General features: G+C 50.0%; 1 protein-coding gene across 13 annotated transcripts in view; it reads right to left on the bottom strand.

The window, feature by feature from the left end:
* Window positions 1-8,984: 8,984 nt before the first annotated feature.
* NDST1 (N-deacetylase and N-sulfotransferase 1) overlaps window positions 8,985-27,123 on the bottom strand; it is an 84,454-nt gene continuing 66,315 nt past the window's right edge. For all 13 annotated transcript variants that reach the window (XM_070518058.1, XM_070518047.1, XM_044777824.2 and 10 more), the window contains 9 exons: window positions 25,585-25,713; window positions 24,637-24,819; window positions 23,535-23,631; window positions 22,189-22,312; window positions 20,017-20,191; window positions 17,849-18,019; window positions 17,086-17,195; window positions 15,208-15,310; window positions 8,985-14,098 (listed from right to left, as the gene is read on the bottom strand). In XM_070518058.1, coding sequence (XP_070374159.1) covers window positions 13,979-14,098; window positions 15,208-15,310; window positions 17,086-17,195; window positions 17,849-18,019; window positions 20,017-20,191; window positions 22,189-22,312; window positions 23,535-23,631; window positions 24,637-24,819; window positions 25,585-25,713 — 1,212 coding nt within the window. In that variant the 3' untranslated portion in view covers window positions 8,985-13,978. The remainder of the gene's footprint in view (window positions 14,099-15,207; window positions 15,311-17,085; window positions 17,196-17,848; window positions 18,020-20,016; window positions 20,192-22,188; window positions 22,313-23,534; window positions 23,632-24,636; window positions 24,820-25,584; window positions 25,714-27,123) is intronic.

The raw sequence follows: 27,123 nt of genomic DNA on the forward strand, positions 1-27,123 counted from the left end.
ATAAACAGCAGAGGCAAAGACCCATAAACAGCTGGATAACCGGCTCCAGCTGTGCAGACAGCCCCGGCCCTTGTTCACACTGGGGGCTGGATGGGAGCTGGGCTGGCCACTCGACGATTTGCTCTCTGCCTCCTCTCCTTACACCACAAGCTTCTATGAGCTGGGCAGTTAGAGAACTGGGTGGGTCAATCCTGGGCGAGCTTACAGCCACGTGTGTAGGGGGTATGGGGGCAAAGGATCCTCAAAGTCACCTGAATTCCATTACCTATGCCCCTGGGGCTCAATTTACCTGTCTATAAAATGGAGAAGAGAAGAACCAAGAGACTGGATGGGCCTTCTCAGTTCTACCACATCATGCTTAACTCATAAATCTATGCACTGGGACTAAATGCCTGTAATATACCTACGTGTAAAATCATACAAATATATACCATGTGATAATATAAACATATGCTATTATAAAATTATCTGTAATATAACCCATACATCATATTATATATTATTTTATCATACACTTTTGTATTATATTTCTATATTTTTTAAAGACTGCCTGTAGATATCTGTGATCAGAGAGTATGTGGAGACAAGCCAGGGAGATTTCCTGTAGAGAGATTTAAGGGCTATGAATTTGACAGGCAGAGGAAATGAACCTCCTAAGATGTCATAATGGAGGGGAAGGGAGAAACTTAAAGGAGCAGGGATTTCTGGGGCTGTTTGGGGAGCCATCCAGGGTAGGGATCCATGTCCATCTTGCACCACAGAAACACACAGCCTGGTGCAGTAGGGGGCAGGGAGAAAGCACACTGGATTAAAATGACTACGACTTGCCAGTCCCAGTAGCTCTCAAACCTGCTACACAACAAAATCCTTGGGGAACTTGGTAAAACATGGATTCCTGGGCCCTTCGCAGAGTTCCTGAATCCCTGAATCTGGAGCAGTAGGGCCAGGCATTTGAATTTTGAAAATTTCCCGGTAGATTCTGAGGCTAGAACCATCCGTGTCCGGCACAGATGGGTGTTTGCGAACCTCTGGCCTGGAGTCCCCAGTGTCTGTGGGTAGAATGTGGGGGAGGGCAGGCACTCAGGATTCACCTGTCTTGTGCCTGATCACTCAGCACAGGGCACAGTCACTGCCAGGCAGGTGGTGCCACCCTACACTTGGGGCTTGGATGGGGCAGGAGCCCTTAGGGGGCTCATCACCTTGTGAGGGGTCCAGGCCCCCAGGTCAGCCATCTGAGCTCAGGGCTGGAGGCTTGAGTCTTCTTGCTCAGAGGAGGAAGGGCATCTCCTGAAAGCAGGAGAGCAGTGGGGATCTCAGAGGGCTTTCTGGATACAGGGTTTAGCTGAAGGATGGAGAGGACTCGTGTGGTTGAATGGGAAAGGATCGAACAGACCAGGAGAGAGAATGATGGGAGCAAAGGCAGGGAGTAGAGACACAGTAGAGCCTGGATCAGGAGGAAATGTGGGGGTTCCTCAGGGGCTCTCCCTGCCTGAGCACTGAGAAAGGGCACGGTGCTGGATAGCCTGGGGCTAGGGGAACAGGCATCACACCTATGACCTCATGTCATAGGCAGCTGGTCCCAAGGGGAAAGGCCAGGCCTGAGACTCCCCCCATCGACCTGTGGATTCCCCTCTTCCTCCAGGCCCAGCCATGTGCCTTGCCCAGTTCCCCCATCTGGGATCCCATGAGGCTGGGGTGGAGGTGGCCAGAGCAGCAAATTCCAACCCTGCCCCGAGGTCAGAACTTCCTTTTCCAAAGGCACCCCTGAGGCCAGGTCATCCCTGACCCAGGCCACACCTCCCCAAGCCAGCTCGATTCCAATTGCCGCTTCTACCCACACCTCTTTGTCACACTCTAAACATATCCTGTGTGACTATAAAAACAGCAGAGCCAGACTCGGACACTGAAAACTACAAAGCATCATTGAAAAAAATTAAAGATGTAAATAAATGGAAATACATCCCATGTTCATGGATTGGAAGACTCAATCTTGTTAAGCGATGGCAGCTTCCCAAAATGATCTACAGATTCAACACAATCTCTATCAAAATCCCAGCTACCGTTTTTGCAGAAATTGACAAGTTGATTCTAAAATCCACACGGAAATGCAAGGAACCCAAAATAGGCAGAAACAATCTTGAAAAGGAAGAACAAAGCTAGAGGAATCATAACTTTGTAGTTTCATAGTAATCAAGACTGTGAAACTGGCTTGAGCATAGATGATCAGTGGAATAGAATTGAGAGTATATGTAAATTTATATAGTGTATAATTATGGTCAATTGACTTTTGACAAAGGTGCCATGACAATAGGAGAAAGAATAGTCTTCTCAACAAAAGGTGCTGGCACAGCTGGCTATGCACATACAAAAAAAAAGAAATTGCTCCCCAACTCCACATGATATATAAAAATTAACTCAAAATAGATCAAAGACCTAAATGACCTATTTGATAAGGGTCTAGTGTCCAGAATACATAAAGAACTCTTACAACCCAACAACAAAAACACAAACAACCCAATTCAAAAACAGGCAAAGCTCTTGAACAGACATTTCTCCAAAGATATATGAAAGGCCAACAAACACATGAAAAAATGTACAACGTCATAAGTTATTAGGGAAATGCAAATCAAAGACCAAAACAAGACAGTAGATCACACTCAGTAGGATAGACACAACTTTTAAAAATGGAAAATAACAAGTTTTGGCAAGGATGTGCCAAGTTTTGGCTACCACATGGATGAACCTTGAACACATTATGTACAGTGAAAGAAACCAGACACAAAAGGCCACAAATTGTAGAGTTCCATTTATGTGAACTGCCCAGAATAAGCAATCCACAGAAACACAAAGTAGTTTAGGCTTTGCCAGCGGCTGAGAAAAACGAAGAATGGATGACTGCTAATGGATATGAGCCTTTTTTTTGAGGTGATGAAATGTTCTGGAATTAGATAGTGGTGACGATGTGACTCTGTGACTATACTAAAAACCATCGAATTGTACACCTTAAAGAGTTATTTTGTGGAATGTGAATTATATCTCAATTTTTTAAAATGACAGCTGCCTTCAATGAGTATATGTATTTCTATTGTGGTAAAATATATGTACCATGAAACTTGCCATTTTAGCTATTTTTAAATGTATAATTCAGTAGCATTAATTACATTCACAATGTTGTGCGACCATCACTACTATCTATTACCAACATTTTCCATCGCTCCAAGCAGAAACCCTGGACCCAGTAAGCAATAACTCCCCATTCCCTCTCCCTTCAGCCCCTGGTAACCTCTAATCTACTTTCTGTTTCTATGGATTTGCCTATTCTAGATATTTCATCTAAGTGGAACCATAGAATATTTGTCCTTTTGTGCCTGGCTTATTTCACGTAGTAAAATGTTTTCAAGGTTAATTCATGTTGTACCATGTACCACAACTTCATTCCTTTTTTTGACTGAATAGTGTTCCCCTGTACGTATACACCACATTTCGTTTATCCATTCATGTGTTGACGGACACTTAGGCTGTTCCCAGCTTTTACTGCTGTGTATCATATTTAACTTTTGAGGAACTATTTTCCACAGCAGCTGCACCATTTTGCAGTCCCACCAGCAGTGTATGTGGGTTCCAATTTCTCCAGATCCTCACCAAAACTTATTTCCTTTTCTTAAAAAAAATCATAGGTATCCTAGGAGTGAAGCTGTTTTGATTTGCATTTCCTAGTGACTAATGACATTGAGCACCTTTTCATGTGCTTCTTGGTCACTTGAGTCACATATCTTGTTGGCAGAAATGTCTATCCAAGTTCTTTGCCCATTTCTTAATTGAGTTGCTGGAGTTCTTTATATATTCTGGGTACTACACCCTTATCAGACATATGGTTTGCAATTATTTTCCCCCGTTCTTTGGACTGTCTTTTATGTATAGAAAAAAATTGACTTTTGTGTATTGATTTTGTATCCTGGAACTTTGCTAAATTTATTAGCTCTACTAGTTTGCACGTGTGTGTGTGTGTAATCTTTAGGGTGTTACAGATATAAGATCATGTCATCTACAAGTAGAGAGAGTTTTACTGCTTTCCAATTTAAATGTCTGTTATTTCTTTTTTTTTGCCTAATTGCTCTGGCTAGAAATTTCAGTACTATGTTGAATAGAAGTTCCTGATCTTGAATAGAAGTGATGAGGAAGTGGGCATCCTTGTCTTGTTCCTGATCCAAGGGGAATAGTTTTCAGCTTTTTACTATTGAGAATGATGACTAGCTGTGTTTTTCACATATGGCCTTTATCATGTTGAGAGAAGTTCCTTCCATTCCTAGTTTATTGTTTCTATCATGCAAGGGTGTTGGATTTTGCCAAACACTTTTTCTCCATCAGTTGAGATGGTCATGTGATTTTCTCCCTTCATTCTATTAATGTGATGTATTACTTTGATTTCCATATGTTGAACCATCCTTGCATTCCTGGAATAAATCCCACTTGATCATGGCACAGAATCCATTTAGATGCTGCTGATTTCACTTACTGGTATTCTGTTGAGGATTTTTGCATCTATGTTTACAAGGGCTATTGGTTTGTAGTTTTTTTGTAGAGTCTTTGTCTAGCTTCAACATCAGGGAAATGCTGGAATGAGTTGGGAAGTGTTCCCACCGCTTCAATTCTTTTGGAAGAGTTTGAGAAGGACTGGTGTTAAATCTCCTTTAAATGTTTGGTTGAATTCACCAGCAAAGCCATCTGATCCTAGGCTTTTCTTCACTGGGAGTTTTTTGATTACTGATTCAATCTCCTGATTTGTTATAGGTCTATTCAGATTTTCTATTTCTTCTTGAGTCAGTTTTGGTAGTTTGTGTATTCTTAGGAACTTCTCTATTTCATCTTTGTTGGTGTGCAGCTGTTCATAGCAGTCTCTTAGGACCCTTCGTATCTGTGAAGTGGGTGGTTGTATATTTGAGGGGTCCTTCTCAGTGTCCCAGATCACCTAACCACTTCCACTTCAAGTGTCCCAGAAAGAACAATCATATGTGATGAGCTTCCACTTCAGGTAAGCCTCTTGGCCCTTGAGCCCCATCCTTATCAGCCTCAGGACAAAGGTGGCAGTGCCACCCCCATGCTCAGGTTCAGGCATTGGAGCTGCATGAGTCTGACAGGAAGAACTGGATCAGGCTTTCCTGAGCACTTGCTGTGCAGAGGGCTCATGCTGAGGGCTGTCCAGGCACTGTCTCCTTACTCCTCACAACAGCCCTGCTACCTGTCACCTATTACCATTCCCATTTCACAAATGAGGAGACTGAGGCTCAGAGCTATGAGGTACTTGCCCAGGGTCACACACCAATATGACCCTGTATGAAACCAGGTCTACCGACCTGTGTATATTTCAACAACTGTGCTGTACAGCCTCAGCCCTTTGCAAGGGAGAACACCCCAGAATGGGGCAAAAGCTGGAGAGCCCAAGATCCAGCTCCCTCCTCCTACTCTGAAAGGTGTGAGAGAGTGGAACCTCCCCAGGCACCGTGGGCAAAAAACCTCCACCCACTACCACGCAAAGCAGCCAATAACCCTCCACTCAGTGCCCAGAGGTACGGGTGAAAGAGCAAAGTGCAGAATAGCATGAGGGGTGCAAGGCAGCAGAGTACGTCTATGTACTAAGCTGCTCGTATATGTAAAACTATTTCTGGAAAGACCCACAGAAACTGGTAGTCATGGTTTCCTCTAAAGAGGTGAGCTGGGGGACAAGGGTCAGGGGCTGGCGGGAGACTTACACCTCACTACATGCCCTGTTATGTTGTTTGGCATGCATGGATATTTACATACTGTTAAGTGACTGTAGAGACTCCCCAGGACTGCCCAGGCCCCAGCCCTGGGAGGCACAGGGCAGGCTGAGCTCTCCCCACTCGGCCTTGTGGGCATTGCACTTCCTAGCACAAAGCCAAGGCACAGTCCCAGCCACAGGCCCAGGAGGCAGGACTGCCCGGTGAGCTTCAGGCTGTGGAGTCTCGCAGACCAAGGGCTCCCAGCTATGTGATCCTGGCAGAGTTACTTAACCTCTCTGAACCTAAGATTCCTCATCTGTATAATGGGAATGATGAGAACGCCTACCTCAGAGGGTTGTCGCGAGGACTAAAAGATAGTATTTGATAAGCAGAGGGCCTGTCTGACACATAGGGAGAAGTACTTTTTATTATTCACATTTAGCTTATTGATATTATTATTTATAATATTATTACCCCACCATTAACCACCAGCCCCAGTGTTTGGAGAGGTTCACACCGACTCTAGCCGGTAAGCGGCTGGGGTGATAGTGCCCCCTGGTGGACATGTTCTGAATTGCACCAGACAAGTCTGACCCAGGAGAGAGCATTCAGTCCAAGTTCAGCTCCATTTCTTCCCTTTTACCCATAAACATTTCAGCATGTACTTCTTAAGAACAATGATATACTCTTACATAACAGCACAATAATCAAAATCAGGAAATTTAACATTGATACTATTATCTAATCCATACAGTCCATATTCATGTTTTGCCAGTAGTCCCTGTGGTGTCCTTTACAGCTAGTTGTTGCCTGGTCCAGGACCCCTCCAAGGTCACACGTGACATTTGATTGCCAGGTCTCTTTAGTATCCTTTAATTCTGCACCATTTCTCAGCCTTCCTTTATCTTTCATGACCTCGATATTTTAGAGTTCACGCCAGTTATTTTGCAAAACGTCCCTCAACAGGGATGCATCTGCCATTTCCTCTTGGCAAGATTCATGTGATGTGTTTTTGTCAGTAATTTCACAGGCGTTAGGCTGTGTCCTTCTCACACAATGTTGGTTTGTCCCAATACTGCCGATGTTACTCTAACCACCCCCCACCCCCCACCCCATATGAGCATGCTGGAACCAAGCTCTGAGGGCAGGGAGGAGCTGAGAGTTGCCAGGAATGAACAGCAAGTCAGGATCCCCCACTCCAGGTCTGGACACGTGCTCAGGATAACCTCAGCAAGGCGAGAACTTCCCCCCGCCCCGACCCTGGGCCTCCTCAGGCCCTGAACTCCAACGGGAGCCTAAGGGTTGGGTGAAGGACAGCTGTGTTACCTTCATGGCACCATCCCCACTGTAGTGCAGTTGCCTGGAGCCCCCACTTTCTGCTTCATCCATTTCTAGTTATTTTTTATAAAGACTTTTTTCATCCCACAAATAATATATGAATATATCATTTTTGTTTTTTAAATGTTTCGCCCAAGCTAAAGTCCCCTTTGAAAACCGTCCCTTCCCAGTCTCCTCTCCCTCCTCCAGAAGTAACCACCGTAATCAGTTTGGTCTGAGAGATATGTATCTATACTCCCAGAAAAAAACAAAAGAAAACATACTATGTAGCATTCTCTCTCTACAAATGGTCACACTGTATAGGTCAATCTTGTAGAAATTTCCCTGGCAAGACCTGAAGATTGAGCTAATGATTGTCAACTGTATCATCGTGTTCCAGAATGTGGCCATTTAACTGATCCCCTATGGATGGACATCAAGGTTGTTTCTGGTGCTTTGCTATTATGAAACACACCACCCTGTGCACACGATCCAGGGCTTCTCCGAGGGAAGTGCCCACTGCTGGAAGCCTGGACTGCTCCTGGGGTACCAGATCCCCTGAGCGGACTCCTCACTCTGGGGGATGAGGGTCTAAGGTGCCTTTATTCACTCAACCTGTTAGAACTGCAGGACTTTCAGGACCTCTGGGAGTAGCTGGGCTGGGTTTTCACAGTGTTTCAAGGAATCTCAGGGTTCCGAAATACGAGGGGGCACAAGGAGGTGGAGCTGAGCTTGTGAGAGTTCAGATCCTCACCTCCCAGTCCAACCAGAGCACCCCTGCCTTTACCTGCTTTTCAATTAAGTTTCTAAGAAAGAATCTCAGCTGTTTTAAAATAAAAAGTCTCTGATGCAGCCAGACCCCTTACCTGGCACAGGAATCCCTTCGTATCACGCCTTCTGGATCTGTTCCTGCTGACGCAGCATCCAGCCAGTTCTTGTTGGTGATGCCACATGAGCCGCAGCAAGCTCCCAGCTGACAGAGCCCAAAGCCCTTGTGCCGCTGGGGTTGGCGTTTGGGTGTGCTCACCGCGGTATCCCAGCACGCCGCCGCGGCAGCTGCCCACATTTCTGTGCACCGTCTCTGGCTCACACTTGGTGTTCCCCAAACTTCCTCTGTATCAGGGAGTTTGTAAAAATGCACATTGCTGGGTCCCGCGTCCAGAGGTTCTGATTGAGTGGATTTGCGGGAGCCCGGGAACGTGAATTTTTTAAAAGCTTCGCAGGGGATTCTAAGAGAGCAGGTCCAGACCCCTGCACTGCAGACGGCAGCCAGAGCCTTGCTGCCCAGGCTCTGCCCCTCCCTGGCAAATCATTTGTTTTACCCAAAGTTTTAGTTCCTCAGACAGTGGGACTCTCTGAATCAATTAGAACCAAAGGAACCAGGAATTGCAACCAGGGTTTCCCAAAGCGGGGTGCCTCAGCGTGCTGGAGCATTAGCCCCACATCTGCTGGAGATGACTCTCTGGAGGTGTGGCCTGAGGATCTGCATTTTAAGCAAATTCTCCAGGAAAAGCCACTGAGTCCACTTGTTCCATACCCCTAAAGATGAGGGAAACTGAGGATCAGAAAGTAAAAGTGACTTGTCCCCAGTCAACAACACACGTTTGTGATGTTTGTGACAGAAGTGGTTCCAGAGGCTAAGCCTCCTCTCGGTGTAGTGCTCAGTCCCCAGCACTTCTCAACGACCTGGCGTGTCTGGAGGCTCCAGGTCATCTGAGACAGCTGAGGCGACCCAGCTGCCCTGGGACAGGACTCTGCTATCTGGAAAAGCTTCCGTTTACAACCCCATGGAAATGATCTTTGATATTACATGTGTGTGTGTGTGGATGTGTGGCCAGACTGGCTGTGTGTGCAAACAATATCCCTATTTCCACCCATCCCTGGAGACCTGGCAAAAAGGCCAGACAGACAGACATGACCAACACGTACAAACAGAACCCCACTTTATTAGCAGTTAGTTCGAGATTGTACATTAATGGAGGAAGGTTCCCACTTGTAACGCAACCCAAAACGGCTGGTTCGAGAGCCCTGATCAGGTGAGCTGGGTAGCACCCCCTCTCCCTACCTCTCCCCACCCCCATAGGGCAGGAAACCTCTGCCTGCTCCCCTAACGTGCCCCCCACCCTCTCCAGTCAGCCCTCTCCTCTCCCCAGGAAACGACATGAATTTCATGCACAAATTACAAAAGGAGCCCTCTTGCTGATAATAAAAGCTAGCACAGTCATAGAAAACCCTCTCCTCCCTCATTCTCAAGGGCCAGAGAGGGAAAGGATGAACTCATTAGGATAAAACACAGCCAGAGTCTCCCCAGGCCCTTGACATCGACACCACACAAAGCCCATGCCTGTCCCTCCTTCCTGGCAGCTAAAAAAAAAACTCTCTGGCCGCCTGGGCTGGTGAGGGCAAGCCGGGGGGCGGGGAGTGGGGGGAGCAGACAGCCCAGGGCAACAAATCGGAAACCCAGTGTTGCCTCAGGGGTGGGGGTCAGGGTGCTGGGCCCTGCCTCCTTCTCTGACGTTTGAAAAGCCCTGCTGTAGCCCCGCTTGCTCATTCTATAAATGGGGAAACTCAGGCCCTGGGAGAAAAACTCACGCAGCTACTAAATGTACCCAGTTGGGATGAAATTTCACATCTCCTGCCTCCAGCCCAGTGCTCTTCTCCTCACACCACAGCTTGGGGGAGGCAGCTCCCCAGCTGGGCCCTTCCCTGGTGCATCCCAGGGGCCTGGCTCTGCTCCAGTGCACAGAGACCACAGGCCCCCAGGACGTAAAAACCCGGAGACCACAAAACAGAGAGAGAAAAAGAGAGAGATGCTGTTTGGTGTCCTGTGGTCCATTACCAGAATCAAAGCGGGCAGCACAAGCTCCTCTGAGCCAGAGATGTCTCATGCCCAACAGGTCCAACACTGCCTGGTCCAGCCTCCGAGCACGCAGCCTCTTCCTTCTAGAGGGCCCCTGGCCCTTCCTCCCGGGCCCAGCTGTGATGCTGCCTCGCTTGCCTCCCCTGAGCTCCTGGAGCTCTGGCAGACCCTCTGCTGATGTGGCACCTGGTACAGGTGACATTAGAGGGACATCTTAGGCTGGAATGAAGATGTCAACTCAGCACAAAAGGCAAAAATTCATATCACCTAAATTACCCTTGACGATACAGGTGCTAGAGGAACTTGCTCTATGAGACCACGAAGAAACCATCAGACACTCCAGAATGTGGGACTTCTGCAAGACAGCAGGCCTGTGGCCTCAGAAATAATGTCACTTAGGAAATCAGAGTGAGCAGAGAGAACTTTTCAGCATTCAAAGAAATTTTTAAAACACAGCTACAAGATGCAATATGTGCACCTTAACTGGATCCTGATTCCAAAGCCAGGTATAAGCCACCTTGGGGAAATGTGAACATGGACTGAGCAGCAGACGTTGTTAGGAAATCACTGTTGTCTTGGGTGTGACAGGAGCCAACATGTAGGAGAAGGTCCTGTCTTGGGAGGTGCAGGCTGAAGTAAGCTGCCTTCATTTCTTGGAGTGAAATCTCAAGCTATTTGCAACTTACTTTTAAACTAGTTCAGAAAAAATATACATGGGGAGAGAGAGAGAGAAAGGTAAAACAAACGTGGCAAAATGTTAATTTTAAATCTACATGGTGGGTAGTGGGCATTCATAATAAAATATGTTGTAAAACTTTTTTTTTACTTGCTCTTTCCACTAACAGATCACCAGGACCGCTCCACGCTGGGAGCCCCAATCTCTGTGGGTCAGCCCAGCAGTTCTCCTCTCCTGGGAACAGACCTCTGCTCTCTCAGCTGAGCCTCAGACACACTGGCTGCTCCTCCTTAGGGGCTCAAAAGAGGCACCTTTTAAACTTCAGACTTGTCCTCCAAGCACAAGACGCTGGCACCATGGGTGGCTCTAGAATCCAAAGTGACTGAGGCAGCAGTGGATGACACATCCCACCTGCACCCACCCTGGGGCAAAGGCTCGTGGAGGGGATGGCAGAACAGAAGGAGGAGTCATGTACATAAATTAAGCTATTTTTCTCCTTTTCTTTCTTTTGGCCAAACGCCTACAGTGAATTAGTGAACACTGCAGACACTGCTGCTGCCATATCCACTGACCTCTGGCTCTCTCCTCTCGTGAGGGCAATCTGGGTGCTCGGTGGCTAAGAGGCCCTGGAAGGACTCATCTCCTCTCTCCCCAGTACCTGCAGGTCCTGGCAGTGGGTCCTCGAGAAAGATTCCTTAGTGGGAAGGGAAGAAGTGGCAGTGACCAGACAGACTCAGAACATGTGTCAGGTCAAGTCCCCAACCTCCCGGAAGGGCCTGGACAAGAATCCCAAAGATTTCCTCTGCTCGCCCCGGGTCTCCAACCTGCCTGCTCCTTCCTCAGGCCAGAGGCAGGAGAAGTGGAGCCTGCCCACCAGGCATTCTGAGCTCTGAGAGACAGGGGCAGGCATCCAGGCCCAGAGGGTCGATTTGAGAATGTGGGAGTTGTACCCCTCACGGGGCATGGAGCCCAAGCCCCTTGCTGACAGACGGGAAGTGAGGCCTGGGATTCGCACCAGGGAAGTCGCTGCCCGGTTCAGGGAGTCTGGTTCCAAGGCATGGGCAAGTCTTCATGAGCGTACAAGCAAGCATGCCACCCTGTCCTCAGACACTCTGCTCCTCATGCCCTGCGGGGTCGACATTACCCAGGGTTCCCAGGCTCAAAGGCCCCGGTGAGAAGCATGACAGGAACACTTCTCTTGGTAGACAAGGAAACCACACGCAGCTGGTCCCGCTGAGCATCCAAACTCTCTTCTCCATCCCAGTGGAGAACTTGAGAAAAGGGATCAGGTTCAGAGTTAAAATAGACGCAGGCCCCAGAGGCTGGGAAAGGATCTTTCAAGGTGGGGAGAGCAAGACAGGGATGCAAATGCACATCTGGAACTGAGAAGGCTCCAAGGCACCCTGGCAGGGAAGGAGTGGTTTGTCCCCATATCCTGGAATGAGCAAGGGTGTGACTGAGGGAGGGAGAGGAACCTGGCACAGAGTAGGGTTCCAAGGATGGGCTCAGAGGCAGTGTGGCATTGGAAGAAGAGCACTGGACTCAGAATCGGAGCCTCAAGTTCAGTTCTTGGTCCTGCTCCCCACCAGCTCTGTGACATAGCCAAGGAGGCCACCTCCCCTTTCTGGACCTGTTTCCATACCCGTCAAAAGACCCTTCCAGCCCCAAGACGCTAGTCTTCTGAACAAGACAAGGCTCTCCAGAAAGGATTTCCTGGGTGTCAGTTCGAAGTTGAACTGGCAGTGGGAGGGGCTGGGGAGAGGCACCCAGCCGTAGTCACTTCACATTGTTAAAAGAAGGGGGGTAGGAGCAGACCCCAACCAGAAAATAGCCCAGAGATCCTGTTGTCTGCAGGGGGGCCCTGGAGACAGTTCTGTGGGTCACGGCGGGCATCCCTGCTCCCAGGGCAGCTCCCAACCTAGCACCATGTGAGGGCGAGGGGAATAGGCCAGCCTTCGGCCCCAGGTCTCCTACCCCAGCCCAGCTGTTTCCTTTGGCCAAACTTCCTCCAGGGTCACTGCACTTCATGAAGCCAGATTTCCTGGAGAGAGTAGGTCTTCCTTGTGCATCTCACCACCTCTGTTCACCTGGGGTAGCCCCCAGGACAGCCATGGCACTTGGGAGAGGGAACAGAGACCTCTCCAAGGGCACCTCCAGACTGTCTCCTTGAGGCCCGGACACATGAAGACATGCCCTCCCCCCACCCTCTTCCATTTCATTCTCTAGCACTGACATATGACACCCTTTGGGACTGGGGCTTGCCACCATTTTGTACAACTGAATTAAAAACAAACCCAACCAAAAAAAATATAATATATATATACACATTATATATATATATATATAACACAGTGTGACCCCAGAACCCAGGGTATAAACTCTGGCACCAAGAAAAAAAAAATATTAAAATACTTTAGCTTCTTAGTATTTGGGAGGTTAAGGGGGTCTCTAGGAACCCTCGGCCACAGGTAGCTGGGGCAAAGCCATGGATGGCAGTCAAACTGACTCTGCCCAGTGTCTGCCAGGGGCCAAGGCTGGGTGGGCAGGGGAAAACATATGTACATTGGAACATGTATACTGGCAGACTCCTGAACGCCTCAGTCTTTTACCACAGGAAACACCACACATGTCATATCCCAGGGTGAAGAAAGTGGGTAGGATGGAGGCCTGGGTCTCTGGGTCCAAATGGCGTGGCAGTGCCCCAGGGCCCTGAAAGAGGCCTTGAGGACTGGGTGGATACTGTGGAAACCAGCAATTCTTTCCCCAAAAAGGGAAGGTGAGGTGTGAACGTATTAACCAGGATGTGTGTGGACGTTCAGAGTTCTCTTGAGGTGGCCACCCTCACATCCAGCTGAACTCTCTGAAGGGCCCAGCTCGAAACAGTCAGGGAAACATCCAGTCTCTCTCCCTGGTTTGGCAAAAGGCCCGGCTGGGCTCTGCTCCCTTTTGTCTGGAGGACAGGGAAGATGTGGCAGCTAATACTGAGGGGACACCCTGCTAGGACACGGGGTGACGTGATGGAGGAGAGGGTATGGTAGGTAGAACACAGTGAGGAACAGAACAGAGAGTCTCAGGGACTCCCTCCTATCAGGAAGTCGCCTTCCACCAATAGGAAGCGGCCTCCCCATGAAAGGCTATGAACGGAAAGGACCTCCGGTGGCTAGGGAGGTCCTATAGGCCACAGACCCAGCACTGGATGCTCTGAGGCGCTTGTAGACCTGCCTGGGCTCTTCTCCCGGCCCTGCCTGGGCCTCAGCAGAGTATTGCTCATAAGTGCTTGGCCAGCCCGGGGCCCAGCTCCCCACTCTGCAGGTCAGTCTGGCTCAGCATGTGGCGGGATGTCCCTGCCGTCACAAACGTTCAGTCCAGCTGTGGTGGCCACGGCTACCTGGTGTTCTGGAGGTCCTCCCGCAGCCAGGTGGGCAGTGTCTGGCCCATCTTGTACAGCAGTTTGGAAAGCTCGATGTTGTGGTCCCGGTAATAGTCCTTCAGGAAGGTGCGGGACTGTAACAGGAAGGAAAGCTCAGATCTTGGTGGCGTGCTGATTCAAGAATGACCCCTCCTCTTTAAAACCATTCTGTTGGCATCCTCCATACACCTATTATTTATTCACAATCTTCTTCAACATGCTAGCCTCCAAAAGAAAACTCCTATACAGTAGAAGCACCAAAATATAGCACACAAGGTCAAAATCCTTGTGATATGGGGCCGGCCCAGTGGTGCAGCAGCGGCCCGGGGTTCGCCGGTTCAGATGTCGGGTATGGACATGGCACCGCTCGGCAAGCCAAGCTGTGGTGGGCGTCCCACATATAAAGTAGAGGAAGATAGGCACAGATTGTGAGCTCAGGGCCAGTCTTCCTCAGTAAAAAGTGGAGGATTGGTGGCAGATGTTAGCTCAGGGCTAATCTCCCTCAAAGAAAAATAAAAAAATAAAAATAAAACAAAATGTAAAAAAAAAAAATCCTTGTGATAGGGAGAAAAGAGAGAGAATTAATCAAAACCAGGAGCAAACGGGAAAAAGGAAACAGAACAAGAGTCACAGTTTGTGACCTTCCCCTAATCCTGTGTACAGGCTGTTCTCTCCTGCAAGAATGCCTGAGCCTCCCACACCCTGGGTCCAAAGCTACCCCATCCCTCTAGGCCCAACTCCAGAGCCCCCTCCTTGCCTCTGAGAAGCCTTCTTCACCTTCCCAGCTTTCCAGGGCATCTCCTTGTTCTGAATTCCCATAGCACTTCTGTGCACCTCTCTTACTGCACGAAGCACTTCCTGCCTTGTATTCTCCTTATTGGCGTGTGTGAGTCATTTCCCTCCCAGACTCCTTGTCTGGGACGACATTGCCCTGTGTACCTCCTTGAAGCCACAGAACATGTCTGATTCCGCCTCAAAGCCCCACAGCATTCAGCCCTCAGTAGAAGGTAATAAATCCTCACTTGACTAAACCAATTCTAACCCACCATGTCCCAAACCCTATTTCCTCCTCTTAAGAACACCATCCAAGAAATGCCAAGGCCATTAACACGCAGGGTGTGGGGTAAAGGGGAGAGAAGACTCCCTCCAGTATAGGGGCCCCCTCTACCTGTCCAGCCGCCAAGGCAGCGTGTCTACCACTTACATCCAAGTCCATCTCTGGGTATTTCCGGCCCTTGCTTTTGCCCAGACACTTGGTTTTTCCTCCTTCAAGCAGTTGGCACCAAAATCCTTTCTTTGGATCAAACCTGTGGAGGTGGGGAACGCCTGTGGATGAGAGCTGGCCCAGCCCAGCCCCTTCCCACCTTAAGGCAGTGTTCACAGATCCCAGGAATGGCAGAGCCTAGGAGACCACGGAATCCACTCCCCTACACACACTCGAACCCACAGACTGTGAGGGGCTGATGTTCGCATCTGTCGGCCCAAGTTCTGCCCCTGGGCCACACTAACCACGCCTACCCTTCTTCCCAGCAGAGGGCAGCGCACATGCTCTGAGCCTTCTCTGCTGGCTGGGCAGCCTCAGCTCCTGCAGCGTCTAACATGCACACTTCCGTCCTTCATTATTCTGGGAAACCTCTTCTGAGCAGTCTCCAACTCAGGGGTGAGCAACATTTTTTCACCCAAGACCCCAACAAGGGGAAAACGTTTGGTGGAGGTTCTTTTGTTTTTCAGTAAATTGTATTTTTATCAAGAAATGCAATATCTGTAGTTGTACTTAAGCATGCCCATCACTGGAAAGTTTCATTTTTGGGAGTAAATTTCAGAAATGACAGAGCAAGACTGCCTTCAGGTTCTAAGTTATGCTGGAGCTTCAAAATCATTTTTGGGAGATGAGATCTGAAGGTGTCACAGCAAGGGGAGGCATACTGGCATCAGAATTCAGCCCCAGATCAGGAACCGTCAGGAGATTCCTGGGCATGAGGACAGCAGGAAAACAAAAATTCACATTTGGCAGGCGAGGGAGACACGGAGTCCTGGGTGGGTCACAGAGTAGGCATGGCTGATAATGATGGCGATGGTGATGACGATGATGATGATGATGGTGGTGGTGGTGATGATGACAGCAGCCACTGTTTATTGGGCATCAGTACATGCCAGGCACTGAACTAAGAGCTGCGTGTGCATGCTTTCATTCAATACAGTGACCTTTGGGAGGTAGGAATTAGTACCTTTATCCCAAACTTATAGATGAGCAAAGTAAGGCTTGAAGGAGTTAAGACACTTGTCCAAGGTCACAAAGCTAAAGAAGTAGTGGGTGTGGGATCCTAACCCAGGCATCTCTGATGCACAGCCCACACCCTTAGCTGCTGCTCTTTCTGCCTCAAGGTGGACAACGGACTTCCCTTCTCCACCTTCAACTTCCAAGACAGTGAGAAGGGGACATTCTTGCTGCAACACTTTCCCAAGAGGGTAGCCAGGGAAGGTGACTTTACGCCTCCTTCTCTTGAGACCCCCTCATCCAGCTGAGTGTGTCACTTGTCCATGACACAGCACTGGGAGATGGCCTCTCCCCAGCCCTGAGCCCCTGCAGCACAGGTGGCACTCACTCATCCTGGGAGGGCGTTCTTGGAGCACTTCACTGGGTTCTGAGTGAGTGGGATTATTAGCCATCAACAATTTTGTAGTTTCCTTTTCTTGAAATTGTGTTTAAGACATAATCGAATGCTAAGAAACCCTTGTGGGAAAGGGGCTGTTCCTTGTTGGTCTAACTTAGATAAAACACTCTGAAAACGTTCAGTCCAGACTGAAAAGAACATCCCAATGGTATGAATGTCCCAGTGACCAGAGTAGAACAGAAGATTCATTACCTGTTTTTTTTCTTGAGTTGATACCTTTATTAATATGACTCAAGTCATACTAATATTAGCTTTTCGCTAAACTGCCAGCAGGGACATGCGTACTTTCTCACACTTGCTGACTCTCATTAATCTGTGTCTCTCCTGTAATCATTCAAGCCTTAGGCTTTCTGGCCCAAGTGCCTGCTCTAGAAATCCCCCTGTCGCAAGGCCAAGGCAACACTCACGCCAAGGTTTTGTGGTAGTCGATGGTGTTGGTCACCCCAAGGAACTTCTGCACTGTGTCCATCACTTTGGCAGGTTCCGTTCGCAGCAATTTGCCATCCAGGACCAGAATCTGGAAAAGAAGAAAAGGGAGAAGGATGATCAGAACTGTGTTCACTCCAGTGGCAAACAGGCCCCAAGTCTTCTGGCTCGGCAGCCACGGTTACAAATCGGGGACCCCGCACTCTGTGTACTGTGCTTCCTCATCCAGCTTTGAACGGCAGGTGTCCCCACGCCTCAGTTCTCTGCAGTCTACCTCCTTGCTCTCTGCCAGCTTCCCCTAACGGAGGTCATCCTCTCCTAGAGTGTGAGCATCACCAAACCCTGCCTGTCCCTTACATCCCCACGGCCTCTCCAAGCCTCCACACGTCACTGTCCTGCCGAAGTCCTCCAAGAGCTTCCCTAAAACGCCTCGTGCCATCTGGCCCTGCCTACCTCTCCTTCCATCACCACAGCCCCACACCCCCCTCCCAGGGACCCAGCCCAGGGCTTTCTGGGTTCCCTTAGGGACATAAAGCCTGTTGTGATGGGACAAGGGCTTGGGGAATTCTTACAAATCAACCTTGGGATAAATAAGACTAAAACCTTTGAAGACCTCAAAGGTCTAACTCGCCAGTGACGGCGTTTCTGGCCCCATGACTGGTGAAAGAGATTTTGAGGTTCTCTGCTAACCGCCACAAGCCAGCACTGTGATCGCCCTCCCAGGGGTCAGGCACAGGCAGCTACCTGGTTGGCGTGAAAGGCGCTGAGCCAGCGCTCGATGTGGGTGGCGTACCAGCCGGGGACCAGGCAGCGGTTCTGGAGGGCGCGCAGCTTCAAGGACGCATCGGGCCCAGCCGTGATCACCTCATGGAAGGTGTACTTCAGTGCCACCGGGTCGTCGTGGGCTCGCTGGTGCTGCAGGCAAGGGGAGAGGGTCAGCATGTCACGTGGAGGGCACAAGGGAAGAGGCTTTTGTGGGACAGCAGCCATGAGATGGCCAGAAGATCCTTGGCTGGAACCAGGTGCCGTGGGTTCAAGTCCTGACTCTGCCTCTCATTGCTCTTTGACCTCGGGGAAGTCACCGGCCTCTCTGAGCCCTAGTTTCCCCATCTTAGCAAGATGCGAGTTGGACTAGAGTTTCCAAATGTTGGTCATTGGCACGCATCACTGCGGTCTCTGCCATATCCACAAACCAACTGTACGTGCCAGTGTCAACAAACTTTTCTTTACATTGACTCATTTTTCTTATTCACACAAATTTATTTCAAAATACAACTCACTATCACCTCCATAAATGGAAAACTAAAATCAGTTGTCATATATAGAAAGTAATCATTCACAAATACAATAAAAATAAAGCAATGTTCTCAAACGCCAGCCACATACAAATGTCTGCCACAGGCCCTGAAGCCAAAGCTTGCACTCCCTTTGTCAAAAAAAGAGCTTAGCAGTGTCAGAAAAGACTTCAGAGCTATTTGCAGAAATTAAGAATTTCTCCTTTATAGAAAGGAGATGGTGTGATAAATTGAATGCTTGTGTCCCCTCCCCAAATTTCATATGTTGAAGCCCTCACCCCCAGTGTGGTGCGTTTGGGATGGAGCCGTTGAGAGGTAAGTGGGTTTGGACGAGGTCACAAAGATGGGAAGCTCGTGATGGGATTAGCACCCTAGTAGAAGAGACAGCGGAGAGCTCACTTGCCCTCTCTCTGCCTATGGGGATGCAGTGACAAGGCGGCTGTCTGAAAGCCAGGAAGAGAGCTCTCACCAGGGACCGAATCAGCCAGCACCGTGATCTTTGACCTCTGGTCTCCAGAACAGTGAGAAACAAATTTCTGTTATTTAAGCCACCCGATCTATGATATTTTATTATGGCAGCCTGAGTCGACTAAGACAGAAGGATCGGAAAAGAACTGGAAAGGGGAAAATGTCAGGTTTGAACCAGCTAAGATAATACCATGGGTTATCGGCATCTGCAGAGTTCCCAAAGTCCCGAGATCAGGAACCTGCCCACCAGGGGCCCCCTCACTCCCACTGAGTATTACACACAGCTCGGGGTGAGGGGGGAGCTGGGGGGGAGGTCTGTGGGACCAGAGAGCTAAGAGGCTCTTTACCCAACCCCCTGCCAGCACCGTGGACACAGTGAAGCCCCAAAAAGGAGACAGCCATCTGAAGCACCCCGGTGAACAGGCTCAGGATGGCAGGAAGCTGCTGAAAGTGGCTAGGCCTGAGGAGGCCTTCCTGGACTGGCTGGTAGACCAAGTACCCCCCACCACCCTGGCACTGTAGCATAATCCCAGGAAGATTGGCAGGCAGGGAAGTAAACCCCCAAAAGGTCCGAGCCTAAGCTTTCCCATAAGCTTGGTGGAATGGTGCTCAGAAGAAATTAAGTCAGGTCATTAAAATTAAAGAAAGTTCTAGTTCTTACATAGCCAAGCAGCGACTAGGAGTCATACCCTCTCTAGCACAGACCACTGTCCAGGTGACTTCCTTCCTGATTGGGGATTTGCATCCTCCACTAAGAATGGCAGGTCCTGTGTCTCATCCTTCTCTGAATTCCCACCCACCCTGTGCCCAGTGAGGAAGTCACAGTCAGCAGGAGCCCAGAGCATTGTTCACCAAATCTAGGCTTTGTCAAGGTGGAACCACTAGTGTCAGAATCAGAGGCAGGATCCCAAACAAAGCTAGGAGGGTGGGCAGGTAACTCCTGGCTGGGAGTCAACACCAACTTCTGCCTGTCTCCTCCCCTAGGCTAGACGCACTGTGGAGGCAAGACTCTGTTCTTACCCACCACCACAGTGCAGGAGGCTAGCTTAAGGCTGGCACAGTAAACATCTGTTGAAGGAACAAGTGAGTAGCTGAGTGGCAGCAGAGCCCCGCGCCCGCACCCAGGGCCCCGCCCCAGCCCTGGCTCACCTGGTACCAGGAATAGGCCCGGTCTGCTGGGTTGATGAGGATGGTCAGGACCTTGGCCTTGGGCAACAGGGCGGCTGCCCGGCGGGGGGCCACTTCTGAATCAAAGTAGTTGGCGCTTTTCTCAAAGTAGAAGTCGGAGGTGGTGTTGGAGGGGATAGGGAAGAACTCCATGTACCTGCAGAAAGCCCAGAGAGGGGCTGGCTCACAGGCCGGACTCATGAGGAAGGGCTTGAGGAACGCAGCACAAGAGGGTGACAGTCACTGGGGGAGAACTTCCGAAAGCAAGCAGGGCACACGGCTCCCTGGCAGGGATTCTAGACAGAAGGGGCACTTGGCAGTCGCCCTTTTCTGAATTCATGCCTTTTCAGGGGAGACCTTAGGGTCAGGAGGATCTGAAGACTTATGGGTATGACAGGGGTTGCCGTGCACAGGAAGGAGGTTGTGTCTTTCCATCCTAACAGGATGCTCCCAGAGTTAAACTGACTGGGCCCGAACTCTCCCTGCCTCTTGGGGGTGAGCTGGGACTCCGAGCAGCTCTACCTCTGACCCCAGGAAGGGAGGGCTGTCCTCTGTGCCTCCAGAGTGCAGGGTTTCCTTCCTGACCTGGGATGGCACTTGCTAGGCACCCCGTGGACCAGGAGACAAAGGAGGGGAGACATCGCCTCCTGCCACCCATAGCCACTCCCCAGCCTCATACGGGTGGGCCTGGCAGCTCTCCAGATGAACCTCTCTCATCTCGCCCAGAGCAACCGTCTACACCAGTCCTTTGGGACCATCCATAGGTAGAGGGCCCCTCAGGAAACTAACGAACACTCCAGACCCTCCCAGGGACACCTACTCACGCAAAACAGAGGTACAACTTGAGGGGTTCGTGGGAACCAAAGCCCACAAGGCCCAGCCTAGTGAAAGGGGTAAGACTCCGAGTCTCCCATGAGATGGGGTTTCTCCAGGGTGGTCCCAGGGATCCCATTTATCAGAATAACCTGGAGCCTTGTGAGATTCCTGCATTCCCCCATACACCTACCTACAAAATCAAAATCTTGCTAATGGGGCTGAGGAATTGCTAACTTTATAAAATAATATTTGTATGTCCATAATCCACTGTTCGTAAAACCTAAATCAAGAAAGTCCCGAAAAGAGCTTTTTTCCATAAATTTGCATCAAAGCCATTTAGCAGCAAAACCTGATTTATTAATCTTATTTAGTGTAAATATTCACATGCTTTGCTATAGACATTAACGTATCTGCTAATGGAGTGCCGCCCTAGGCCCTGCTGAAAGTGTTGCCAAATATCTGGTGTTGGACCGTATTACCTGTCTAAAATCTGCAAAATGCTGACTCCCAATAATACATCTGGCTACTGTGAGTTTTACAAGAGATTATGGCATATTAGAAATACAGACAGATAGATAGGTAGCTGGGTAGACAGACAGAGAGATGACAGACAGACGAGAGAGAGAGAGAGAGATACACACAGGAAAACACCAAAAAACAAACCGAAGAACGCCCATAATTCTCCACCCAGGTAAACCACAGACATGGAAATAATAAACAAGAATAATACCTGTATAAGGTTAGAAAAGATGAACAGTAGAGAAAGATGCAAAGTGAAAAATCATAGAGTAAAATCACGCTTATGCAGCCCCCACTCCCTGAGGTAACCTCTAGTGACAGGTTCTAGTGGGAACCTGCAATTTCAACCACGTCCCCAGACCACTCTCTGAAGCCAGCGAGCCACTTCTGCAGGGCTCACAAGAACACCTCCTGCTCACAGTCAGCCAGACACGGAGGGAAGGGCCAGCTCTCAGGTCAGAACCCTTGGATATTGGCCCTGCTCGGGCCCCAGCTCTTGGGACCTCAGGCGAGTCCCTCTTCTCCTCTGGGACTCTGGATGTTTCTGTGCAAGCAAGAGAGGGGCCAGCTCTGACCTCAGCAGTCTCTGACCCCAGGCGATAAGGCAAAGGGGCAAAGGTCTCCCTCCTCAAGTGTCCCATCTGTCACAAGGCTCCAAATCACGGCTCAAGGGTTACTGCGTTTTGTCCCTGTTTACAGGAACTTGAGCTGTGTGTGAGCAAGCACCAGCTGCTTCCCGCTGTGGCCACAGAAGCCCTCCTCCCAGGCAGGCTCCACGATGGCCTTCCCGTCCGGCTGCGGACAGAAGGGCCCACTCACCAGTCGATGCCTTTGTGATAGTTGTGGCCGTTAAAAAACTGGATCTCCTCAAAGGTCTCTGAGCTGGGGTAGTTGCTGCTGAGGTCCGGGTGCATGCCCAGGAACAGGTAGAGGGCTGTGGTGCCTGGTAGGAATGGAAGGCAGCTGACACCAAGGCCCAGCCCCCAACACAAAGATGGAGTCTGAAATTGTGGGTTCTGGTCCTACCTCTCCATTACTTACTGGGAGATCTTGGGAAAGTTCCTTCCCTTCTCTGGGTTTAGTTTCCTTATGTCTACCATGAAGGATTACACTAAACCCAGGATGGCAAACACACAGCATACATGTGGGCACCCCAACTCCTGCATCCACTGTAGAGAGCACTAATTCACCCCAGCACTCTCAATCACTAAACAAGGACTTGGCCGCAGAACACTTGTCACCGCTGTACTCCAGCAGCCACATCCAATTGATTACTGTCTCCTCATAATCCCAGAACTGGATGGTTTCTGCCGGTCCCTTCCAGCTCTGGGCCCCTGTCCTCTCTTGTACTTGGGAGGAACTGAGAGAAAAGGGAGCTCCAGACCCTCCAGTCTGTTGATGTGAAATTCCTGAAGGGCTAAGATGTGGCTCAGATGTCTCCTCTTCCTGGCGCCCTCTGTCACTCATACCTCTCCCCTACTTGACAGCATGGGACCTACCCCCTCCCTTACAGAGTTCATTCCTTTCCTGTGTGTGAGTCTATGCTTTACACGCCTCAATGAGAAGTCCCAGAAAAAGAGGAGACTGCAGAGTTTGGTGATTAAGAATAATCTTGGGGTCACAGAGACCAGGGTTCAAACGCTGGATCTGCCATTTCCTTACTGAACGTGTTAGGGGAAGTCCCTTAACTTCTCTGAGCATCAAGTTTTTTGTCTATAAAATGGGAGTATCCATTCGTGCCTTACAGACTGTGTGCATGGCAATACTCAGCAACTGTGTCACCACTCCTCCCTCTGGCACCGCTGGCAGACGAGACTAATTGATCGCAGTCCTCTTTGTACTGAACCAGTTTTGCTTGTCACTGCTCAAACTTGCAGAGCAGCCGAGCCAGGCTTCTATGCCTAGACTCGGAGACTCCCAGGAGAACACAGGGCCAGCTCCCTGAGGCTGAAGTTCACGACAGAGAGGAGAATCCCATGCCCACCCTCCATCTCCTTCCCACCTCCACACTGACAGGCAATTCATGATCACCCCAACTTCGCTCCCACTTCCTGGGAAAGAGGAGTCAGATTACTGGGGAGTAGGACCAGGACAAGATGGTCCCCAGAATTCTGTGGCTGAGCCAGCAGGCAGTGAGAGGGCTGGTCAAGAGTGGAGAGACCTGCCTGTTTTCTGGGGGCCAATGATGAGGAGCTTTGGGAAGCGGTCACATGTCTTCTCCTTGGACCAGATGTCTTTGTGGCGTTTGTCCTCACAGGGGTCCTAAAACAACAACAGAAGGGACGTTAGGGGGCCCCAGAACCCAGTGAATGGACTTGGACTCCCACTGCACATGGATCTGTGGCTCTTACAGCCACAGACAAGCTAATTGACAAGGATAACTAAGTGTGTCCCTGTCATATCCCCACCTTGGGACACTGAGCTGCTGGAGGCAGGGACCACGTCTGGTCAGTCTCATACCTCGTGCTTGGCACTTAACAGGAGCTCCATGAGCACTTATTGAATTGCACTGGATGAGCTGTGTCTGAACCAGGGGTCAGCAAACTTCTTGTATAAAGTTTAGTAAATCTTTTGAAATGTTTAGTAAATATTTTAGGCTTTGGATACTGTCCAGTCTCTGCTGCAACTACTCAACTCTGCTGTTGTAGCTTGAAAGCAGCCACAGACTGTACGTAGAAGAATGAGCATGGCTGTGTTCCAATAAAACTTTATTTACAAAAACAGATTGCAGGCCAGATTTGGCCCACGAGCCAAGGTCTGTGGACTCCTAGTCTGAACTATGAGCCTGCCACAAAGCCCAGCTTCTGCATCTAGTTTTTGACAACCCCCTGGGGCAGACTTCCCCAAGAACTGGCCCCCTAACGCCCTCCCATTGGTCCCCTTTCCCATGGCTCAGAGCCTGCTGGGGTGGGAAAGGGCAGCAGAGACTACTAAGAGTCTGATCAGGCCGGGCAGTCACTTTCTACACTTCATCCACACCATGTTCACTTACAGTTTTGTAATGCTGCTTTTCAGAGGCTGTGTGTGAGTGTGCATACATGTAGGTCTGTGGGGGAGGTATGTACACATATGTACACATGTACAGATGAATGCACGAGAACAAGTGAGTCTGCCCACGCTGGAGAGCAAGTGTGCGCCCAAGTGTCTACTTGCGGGAGTGTGCAGGTATGAGAGCTGAGCCCTTGAGCCCATGCCTGGAGCAGATGCCTGTGAGTGGTGGGCATGCCATCCCTGCAACAAGGTGCCCAGGCCCCCACCCCCACCCACCTGCCAGAGCGGGTCCTTCTCCTCAGAGAAGATCTGGAAGTACTTCTGGGCCAACTGCACAGGGGGCAGCGTCTGCAGCCGGAGGTTGGTCCAGGAGTGCAGGAAGCGCACCAGGTGCTTGAAGGTGTACAGGCCCAGGCGGTCGTTCCCATAGTTGGACAGGTGCGTCATGAAGATGCTGATCTGCTCCGGGGCAGAGGAGGGGGGAGGCAGGGGCTGGTCAGCATCTGAGCTGCCTTCACCCCTGCTGCTGACTCTCTGGACTTGCTCCAGCTTGCAGGGCCACTCGATGACTAGTCCAAGGTTCACTGGGGCCGTCAAGAAACTCCTGTGTGACCTTGGGCTAGGCAGAGCCAGGTGAACCTCAGTCTGACTGACCATCAACCAGTACAATCCTGAAATGGGGCGCTGACCCACTGCGCAGCTAATTGGAGCATTCTTTTGTTTTTTTTTGGTGAGGGGCACATGAAGAAAAGGAGTACTTGGTTACCCCATAAAGCTGAATAACGCCACCACTTGATATCTATTTAATATTATTAGAGCATGGATGATTATGTCCATTTTACAGAGAAGGAAAGAGAGACCCAAAGAGCTCAGGTGAATAGTTTAATATATATACAGTTTGATAAATTAGCAGCTTACTATGTATATTACTATATAACATTTATATATTTATACACACACAAAGACTAGAAAGAGAACATGGACAAAAACGCAAACGCTATTGTACTGAAGTGCAAGATTATGAAAGGGAAAAAAACCCAGCCTCCCTACCCAAGGTCACGCGGCAGAGCAGGCACAGAGCCAGGGCTGGAGACTGGGGTGCCCAACTCCCAGCCCCCACGCCTGCTCCTGGCCCCCTCCCCAGCTCAGCGAGGCCTGCCTTGACTGCACACGGACTGTCCAGCCGCCCTCCTCCCCACCAGCCAAGGGCTGTGGAGCACTCACAGGATTGAGGAGCACAGTGAGGAAGAGCTCGCCCCCATTGATGATCTTGTCCAGCTCGCTGGAGCCACCAGGGTACTCATTGTAGAAGATGGTGTGTGTGAAGAGGCCGCAGGTCTGCCGCGGGAGGACCTGGGGACCGGGCAGGAGAGGGGAACTATGGCATCCAGAATGGATGGTGGTGGAAGGGCCCTTCCTCAGAAGAATGGCCAGGGTGTCTCCTCAGAAAGGCAGCCTCCTGTGTGACCACATGGGCCCCACCTTTGGGGGTCTTCTTCCCCCAAGACCTTCTGCAGCCTGCGCCGTTCCCCTAAGGGAGCCCACAGGCTCTTATTTTTATATACTTCACTGCTATTCTCTGTACGAGATGAGTAGACCTAAAAGTAACAGACAGCCCAGTGAGAATGTTTCTGGAAACTTGGATTGTTTGCCCAGCGAGGGTCCCTGAGCTCTCTAAAGCAGCTCTCCCACTCACGCTCTGCAGCTCCCCTCGCAGCACTAGGACCTGGCCTGTTAGCACTCCTGGTCACACACTGGTTTAACTGTTTATTATCTGTCTCCCCTCATGAAACTGTGGGCTCCAAGACAGCAGGCACTCACCTGTCTCGTCACCACCTCATCCGCAGAGTTAACATGAATGCTTGGTATCGAGGAGGTCAGTGGATGGACAGATAGATGGATAGATGGATGGATGGATGGATGGATGGATGGATGGATGGGTGGACAGACGGACAGACAAATGCATGAATTTGGCCTTCCCACAGCTGCCCCATCTAGACTGATGACAACTCATCCTTCCAGTGGCTCAGGCCAAAAACCTTTGAGTCATCCTTGACTCATCTCTCTCTCCCACACCCTACATCCAGCTCGTCAGCAGGTGCTGCTGGCTCTAACCTCTAAATAAGTTCAGAATCTGATCACGTCCCAACGTTGCACCCTGGTCCAAGCCACTACCATCTCTTGTCTGGAAGACAGCAGTGGCCTCCTAACTGGTGTCCCTGCTTCCCACTTTGTCCCCTACAGTCTCTGCTCCACAGAGCAGCCAGAATCATGGAAATCCTTTTAAAATATGAGTCAGATCACAATAGCACTCCATTCAAAACCTTTCCATGTCAAACAAAACGCTCAAGTCCATCCAATGGCCTTATGTGGCCCTACCTGACCTGGCCCATCAGCCCCTTGACCTTATCTCCCACCACCTCCCCTTCACTCACTCCCCTTCATCCGTACTAGCCTCCGAGATGATCCTCCAACACTTCCAGCACAAGCCGGCCTAGGGCCTTTGCACTTGTTTTCTCTGCCTTGAATGCTCTTCCAGCAGCATAGCTCACTCCCAGGAGGCCCTCCCTAACTACCTTATTTAAGATGGCTTCCCCTTTCCCCTGGCACTCCCTGCCTCCCTTCTGCCTGAGTTTTCTCCACAGCTCTTATCACCATCTGACCATTATACACTTTACACACTTATGGGGGGGGGGGGCTTTTGTTGGTTTGGTGCACTTTTGTATCCCCAGTGCCTAGAAAACAGACAGATACACAGTAGAA

Source organism: Equus asinus, chromosome 9 (assembly GCF_041296235.1).
Source record: "Equus asinus isolate D_3611 breed Donkey chromosome 9, EquAss-T2T_v2, whole genome shotgun sequence".
Lineage (NCBI taxonomy): Eukaryota > Metazoa > Chordata > Mammalia > Perissodactyla > Equidae > Equus > Equus asinus.